The sequence below is a fragment of the Physella acuta genome, unplaced genomic scaffold (assembly GCF_028476545.2).
Source record: "Physella acuta isolate Inbredline_101_S28 unplaced genomic scaffold, ASM2847654v3 ptg001306l, whole genome shotgun sequence".
Taxonomy (NCBI): Eukaryota; Metazoa; Mollusca; class Gastropoda; family Physidae; genus Physella; species Physella acuta.
Genome location: NW_026732821.1, coordinates 93,412 through 101,309, shown reverse-complemented (window position 1 = coordinate 101,309; position 7,898 = coordinate 93,412). Strand labels below are relative to the sequence as shown.

Sequence of the window (7,898 nt, the reverse complement as noted above, 5' to 3'; positions counted from 1 at the left end):
GACAGTGGTGAATGAAGTTGAACCCCCCCCCCCCCCCCCACACACACAACCCACCCCGAACTGAACTGTTAAGTATAATTTAGGAAAACGCGTGATGAGGTACCATAATCATAGCTTTGAAACAGGTAAAACTCTGTGAATATTGTTTTTGCAATTACAAGTAAAGAGGTGTGTGAGCAATACAGTGATCTAACCCATACCTTATCGTTATATTTTTAAAAAAATGATCTTTAAAGAACACAAAAAGCAGTAGCTAATTATAAAATTATGATCTGAACTGCAATACCAATATTTTAGTTTTTGTAGGCTATTATTCAGAATGTTCCACCTATTAGATTGATTATTTTTTTTAATATTATACCAACTATGATTTCAAAAACTTTCATTAAATTAAAGCTTTTTTGATGGCAATATATTTAATTCTGATTGTAGACAACATATTTATGTATAAACGAATAGTGTTAAGCAACTTTATTACATACTAAAGTAATTATTGATCTGTTTTGATTTACAATCAAATGTGTAGATAAATACATACCTATATAAGATAGTGATTATTTCCCCTAGTTCGCTTGTTTTAATTAATATTCCAGGAACCATTAAGTCATTTTTTTTTACAAGGATTAAAAAACAGATTGTGTTGCGTTCATTGTTTTTGGTTGTATTGTGTGTATATTTTGTTCGCTTTTTTTTTTGTTTAGAGTGAGAAATTGTTTTGTTTTGTCAGCCCACATAAATGTGTGTTTTTTTTCTTAATTTCTTCGGAGTACTACTTTCAAATTATTTTACACCATAGCGAAGCAGTGGCATACAGCTAGTATATAAATATATATATATATATATATATATATATATATATATATATATATATTTATAATCATGTACGCTTTTAAATCAAATGTGTACCGATCGAAATAAAAATGATAGATGTTGTAAGATTAATTTTTGAATACATAAAAATAATGAATTTTCTGCTTTTTTCTTTCTCGTATATACGAAGTATAGAGAAAATATTGTAATCGTGCAAAAAAAAAAAAAACGAGATTTTTACAAATCTCGACGTTTTACACCTCCCTGATACGGAAAAACATAATTTTGCAATCTTGTCCGTATGTCTGTGTGTATGTGTGTCTGTCTGTCTGTGTGTCTGTAAACACGACAACTTGAGTACCGTTACAGCTAGGTTAATGAAATGTCATATATAAGTATTTTATCAAAATCGTAGATCCGTATCAACTTTTAAGCGATTTCCGAAAAGCGGAAGTGGTACTTTTTCTACGTTGAATTTTTCAAAAACCTATAACTTGAGTACTATTTCATATAGATAAATGAAATTTCACATGTAAGTAAAATATCTAATCCTCTACCTTCTGTCAATTTTTGAGTAATTTCCTTTGACCGAAAGTAGTAATATACGCTATTTCCGATTTCTCAAAAAACGCATGTAAATTTATAAAGTACTAATAATATTGCGCACTATTATGCACATTTTGTTTGGCGTTCGCTTGGTGCGCAATTCTTTTTTCTACGATATTCTATTCTATTTTTAAAAGTTTAAGTAATTAAAAATCATGTCTATATTGCCATCCCACGTAGTGTTATATAAGAATATTCGAGAAAGTTTAAGGGAGATTACTCCCGGTTTATTTTCAAATTGTAATTACGAAATAGTAAAACATGTTTAAAACGTTTATAATTAATAACGTGATTTTAAATACACTAAAATAAATAAAAACCTTTTTCAATAGTTAAAATAGTAAAAATGTGAGTCGTTCTTTAACAAACTTAAGCTTCCAAAATGCTTTTTCTATTAATCTAAAGAATAAAAAAAAAATTCTGAAAAACAAACAAACAAACAAAAACAAACAAACAACAACTAACAAACCCCTTTAAACATGTATTTAAATGGACCTGTAATAAATATTAATTTCTAGGACAATAGAGGAGACCTTAAATTTAAACGGCTTAGCTTTTAAATTTTCTATTAGTTTAGCGGCTATAATTATCACATCACAGTTTATCCCTCTATGATTAATTTTTGTATATTTATTTTACGCCCTATGCATTATACATACATATATAGCTAATAGAGCATATATCTAGACTATATATATATAGGCTATATATAAATGGCCTACATATATATATATATATATATAACCTATACATATATACTATATATATACTATATATATATATATATATATACTAGCTGCATACCCGTGCTTCGCCACGGTTAAACTTTTTTAAATGTACAAATTTAGGAATAGAACAAAATTAAAATCATGTAACTAAACCGAAAAAAATATAACCTTATAGAACAATTGTTGGTTAACAGATTACCTTACAAAGTAACCATGATTCGCTAAGAAGTTGAAATTTATAGTTTTCTAATGAATAGAACAGTTCAAATGAGGATCAGCCGTAGCATGCTATGTTCCTACCCCCAGGCTGGTGGGAATATTTTTTTATGGAAGCGTTAGCTGAAAACAAAAAGTAAATAGTTTTCACCCAGGGCAAGGGACGTGGACCCCCTTCCATGTGCTGCCCCACGCATGCGTTCCTTGATGGAATACACGGCCGTTTGTTTAATAAAGCCACGGCTGGCTATGAAGTTTAACTAATTGGCAAAAACTTCTTTATAGACCACATTTTTGGTGTAAATTCTGTGATCTTTCTTTAAATTGCCTTGCTGTTTAGTTCCTATTACTTTTACTTTGATTCTCTGAAATGACCTGGATCTTGAGAATGCTACATAGAGTTGCCCATGACTAAAAACTGGTGAAGGCAAATAAATGCCTACAGTATCCATTGTTTGTCCTTGGCTTTTATTTATCGTCATGGCAAAAGCAAGTCTCAATGGAAACTGTTTCCTTCTTAACGTGAAGGGAAGGTTGGAGTCACTGGGCGAAAGAATAACTCTTGGTATGAACACTCTCGTGCCTTTAAACGACCCGATCATTATTTCGCAGTCTATGACTTTTGACATTAGCTGCTTGACGACCATTCTGGTGCCATTGCAAAGGCCTCTGGTGGAATCAAGGTTTCGGAGCAACATAACAACTGACCCAACTTTCAAATTAAGTCTATGAGGTGGCATACCTCCAGGTGTTAGACTGTTCAAAAACTCCAATGGATAGTTTGCTGCCTCCTCTGCATTTGTACTGTCTTGCTGAATGGAATCGATACTCTGATAGCATTTTAATTCCGATTGAACTCTTGTTAGAATCATTTCATTTAGTTCGATAGATTCCTGGTTTTTTGGTGTTAGGATGGCCCGGTTAGCAATGCTTTCATCACCTGGTACGATGACCCCAGGAAAGACGGCATCTACAATACACCCGTTTTCGATGCAGACTGGTGGAACTTCAAAGATGTCTTCCTCTAGTCCCGGCTCTTGTAGTTTTCCATCACCAAGTTTTAAAAGCCATTCTGAAAAATCCCGGGTTTGTAACAGATCGTTCTGGTCATTAGCACGCATGTTTTGGTCTAACTTTAAGACCTGAATGTGATTCCAACATTTGCTGTTCTTCATGCATGAGGAAACTATTTCAGTTCTACTGCCATGTGGAACAACAGGGAGAATTTGTCGAAAATCGCCACCGAATAGAAAAACAGCACCCCCAAACGGTTTCCTAGAAGGAACGTGTGGGTTTTCAGCTAAAAGCTCTTTAAAAAGTGAGTCAACTGCATCAACTCCATGTGCTGGGACCATTGAAGCTTCATCCCAGATTATCACTTTGGCCTTTTTAAGCTCGTTCGCCGTATTTGTCCCGTGTCGCACATTACATGTGGATGTTTCATTTATTGGAATAGGCAGCTTAAAACGGCTGTGTGATGTTATGCCTCCCTCAAGTAAAGTTGCTGCTATGCCCGTAAATGCACATGGCAAGACCAATTCCTTTTTGCTGCGTACGTAGTGCATGATTGTGTTGTATAGGAACGTTTTACCACTTCCTCCTGGTCCATCAATAAAGAAGAGACGGTTGGGTAAGTCAGGGTTTTCAATGGCTGCCCTGATTATGTCGAAAGCCTTTCTTTGTCCAGAGTTAAGCATGCGAAACTTTTCTTCAAACAATGTCCCTTCAGTCACTGGATCAAATTTTTTCCCAGGATGAACAGGCTCTGCATATCTGTCGGCTGGGAGGTCTAGGCGAAAATCTGCCAATGACTTTCTATGAGTCAGAAAGACAGATTCAATATCTTTCAGTGTTAAAAATAAAGCTCGATCTCCATCAGGAAATTGTCTTTGAAAGTCTTCCATCAGTGATTTTGAATGTCTGTCAAATAATGCTGCTGCATCTGAAGGCTCACACATGAGACAAATAAAAGCAAACAACTGCCTCAGTTGCACTGGCATTTGATGGATTGCAGCTTCTGTTAGGCATGCATCCCATTCGGAGTCATCATCGGTCAAACCCCTTGCAATGCATGCTTCCTGAAAGGATGCAAATGGGGTAGAATTTCTTTCAACCTTTCTGAGGTCAGTGTAAGATGTGGCACCTTTAACATTGAGAAGAAGAATACGGAGAAACCATTTTTCTCTATCTGTGGGGCTTACTGAATACATTCTTCCAATTGTTGTTTCGTGTCCCCTAAGACGCGGTTTCCATTTGGAGTTTTTGTCATCCCATGTATAGTGTTCGGGGATTTCAATATATAAATAATCTCGGGCATTTGGATCTTCCTGATTGAGCTTAAACCAAGCCAGAAGCTTGGACTTTGTGGCTTTCTGTTGCACAGCTTCAGCCTCCTTGCCTGGAATAAAGCATATTGTTTGTTTGTCCTCAAGGTGGACATTTAACCTTTCCACATGATGAGTTTGGTGGTGCATTTTATATTCCCTGAGCCTCCAACATGCTTCAGGTGCACTTACATATCGAGTCTCCAAATAATGTTTAACCTCGTCCCATTCCACGACAGTTTCTTGCTCTGTGTTCACAGTGTGAAATGTTATATTTGCACAGTCATGTCCCTTGTAAACGTATTTAAACAAATACTTAACACTTTGAACTGAGCTGCATATCTCTACATTTATGTGGGCGTTATATTTTAGAGTCAGGTATGGGTTGTATGGCACCACCCATCTGTTGTCCAATTTGTTTCCACCACGTTCAACAAAATGTCCATTGTCACGGCGTTGATATTGCGGATACCCCCTGACATTGCTGTTGGTCTCTGCACAGAAAGCTTTTGGGTATTCTTTGCTGCATTTACCATTTTCCATGCATGTTGATTTTGGATTTAGCGGACCACATGGGCCGTGTATCATACAGGTTTCCACTATTTCATGTAGACGTGGGTGTGAAGCTTTATCTGGGATTTCTGCACAAACTATTTTATTTATTCTTTCATTTTCCCAGGCTTTGTCTTCCGGCACCATAAACATCAATATGTGCGCGTGTGGTAGACCCCGTTTCTGAAATTCGATAACGTAAAGCATTGCTCTAACACGTCCAAATCTATGGAATTTAGTCAAATCATTTAAGAGCAATTTCAGTTTCATTTCGAAAACTCTAGCTACCAAATCAGGCCTATCACATGGCTGCTGGCCTGCTAGTAAACTTTCCTTTATTTCTCTCCATTTGGGGTTGCAGGTTACTGTCACAAACAAATCAGGTTTACCATATTTTCTTACAATGGCCATAGCATCCTGATAGTTCTGGGTCATATTTCTGGGACTGCCTTGAAACGTTGAAGGCAAAATGATTCTTTTCCCTGGAAATCTGGTAACATCATCCTGGTTCTGGTTGTTGACAAATCGGTGAAGCACATCGTAGTCTTCAGCTCGGATTGAGTTTTGATTTTTACGAAACCAATTTAACCGATTTGCCTCTGTCTTACAATATGCGTCAACCATAAACTGGTGAGTTAACTTTCCTGCGTTGAGGAACTGATTAAACTTTCCAACGCGAATGGCAAAATGGTAGGAGTACCACTGTAGTTGAGATACATTTTCTTGACCCTTGTTTTTTTTTAGGTCTGTGGTCCACCCTGAATCTCCGTATGGAAAAAGCACAGGGTAGCACATCGGATCGCAGAGTCTGCTTAGGATAGATATGTTTCGTAAATTACCGTTTTTCGGATGAATAGTAATGTCTCGATTTTCGGGGGGTGCACCGTCTGCACTGTGAAAAACAGCGGCGATTTCTCCTCTAGCAGTGGGAGCTTTGCTTCTGCCAGGGTGCACATCATTATGAACAACACTTTCCTTCAAAAAAGTCATGCTGTACTCGATGGGAGCTCGATTATCGCGATTTGCCCTGAGCATTTCATTTTTTTCAAAAGTCCTCAAGTTATTATATTCCTTTGATAACGGGTTTATTTCACAAAAAAGGTTTTGGAGATTCTCCATAACTTCAGTCATACATCCACTGTTTGCAGGATTAGACATTCTCGCTTTTAAAGCTTGAGCCGAATCCAAAATGTACAATTGGGCAAATTTTGGTGATTCGCCTTCACGTGGGTATAGTGCAGAGGTAGCGTGATATATTTGCCCATGGATTCTGTAGCAATAAGGACCTGAACGTCTAGTCACTGCTTCATCCACTTGTGCTCCCATCGAGGCAAAGGCCATTGCACTATTGTATGATCTGATGTTTTCCATAAAATTTTTGGAATTGGGATCCGATCCACTCATACAATTTGAAATGTAAGGATGCATTTTTATATCTGGTAATAAAATGGTCCCTTTGTGGCAACAATTGGATGAGCATTCATTTTTAAAATGCTTAGCATAGCAAAATGGACAATTAATGCTCATTGCGCCGAGGTAACTTTCTTCAATTTCATCTTCTGCGAAGTTTTCATAGAGTAAAGCGGTATTGCAGGATCTGACAAATTTATTCAGACGTCCTTTTTTATGTTGACGTACAACTCTTTGCCTTTCGGCGTTTTCATTGCGCTCTTGCAAAATCTGATTGTGTTGCATTCTATTTCTGCGTTGTCTTTGACCTACAACATTTGTTTCACGTAGTTGTTGGATCTGCTCTACATCCATCGCTTCGCGGCGTCGTTGATGGCTAACTGTATTTGCTTCACGTAGTTGTTGTATCTGCTCTACATCCATCGCTTCTCGGCGTCGTTGATGGCTAACGGTATCTGTTTCCCTATGCTTTTGCAGCAGTTGTTCAGACATGGCTGCTCTACGGCGCCGCTGAGCTTCAGTATTACGTTGTTTTTTTGCTTCAATTTCTGATGCCGTTGGTGGTTGCTGTCGTTTAGGCGGCATGTTAGTTAGGGCTTTGTATGTTAAATAACACGCAGAATACTCAGAGGCGTATTAACAATAAGTTTAAATGCTTTTGTGCGCTATACTTTTCTTATATAAAACTACAAATGGACACTTTTATTGATATGTGTAACTTGATCTTACCATTTTTGTAGCTGCATTAAAAACTAACATGTTCATCATTGACTGCACCAAACTAAAAGGCGCGGTGTTTGGGAATTCCCGATTAGAACATTAGCAAGTAATAACATCTCTAGCGTTTACACTGTACAAACAAACGATATAAAAAATACTTTAAAGTCAGTTTACTTCATTCTGTACATTTGTGGGTTTTTTTAAATTAAAATCGACTTTTTAAAAGCTAAATCTAATTTATATCATGATAAGTAAGGTACGAATTACGACAACCTTCTAAATATTGTAAAACCAATAGTACTTGGCTACTGAACGCTATGTACATCTGACGTCATAATCGCACTAAGTGTGACGTATTTTTTCAGTAGAATGTTGGGATAACTTTTTACCATCTTTTTAATTAAAGGGTTCGCGTATATAGAAATATACTTTTCATGAATGAATTTGATTTTATTATTAAATTATAGAAAGTCTATTATTCTTTTTAATGTCTGATACAAATAAAAAGTAACATGAGTGCTTCAATATTAGT

The 7,898-nt window shown here is 36.5% G+C and overlaps 1 protein-coding gene across 1 annotated transcript; it reads right to left on the bottom strand.

The window, feature by feature from the left end:
• Window positions 1-2,620: 2,620 nt before the first annotated feature.
• Window positions 2,621-7,231, bottom strand: LOC131958244 (uncharacterized). The gene has a single exon (XM_059323161.1). It carries the CDS (start codon window positions 7,229-7,231, stop codon window positions 2,621-2,623), a length of 4,611 nt encoding a protein of 1,536 aa, XP_059179144.1.
• Between the last annotated feature and the right edge of the window lie 667 nt (window positions 7,232-7,898).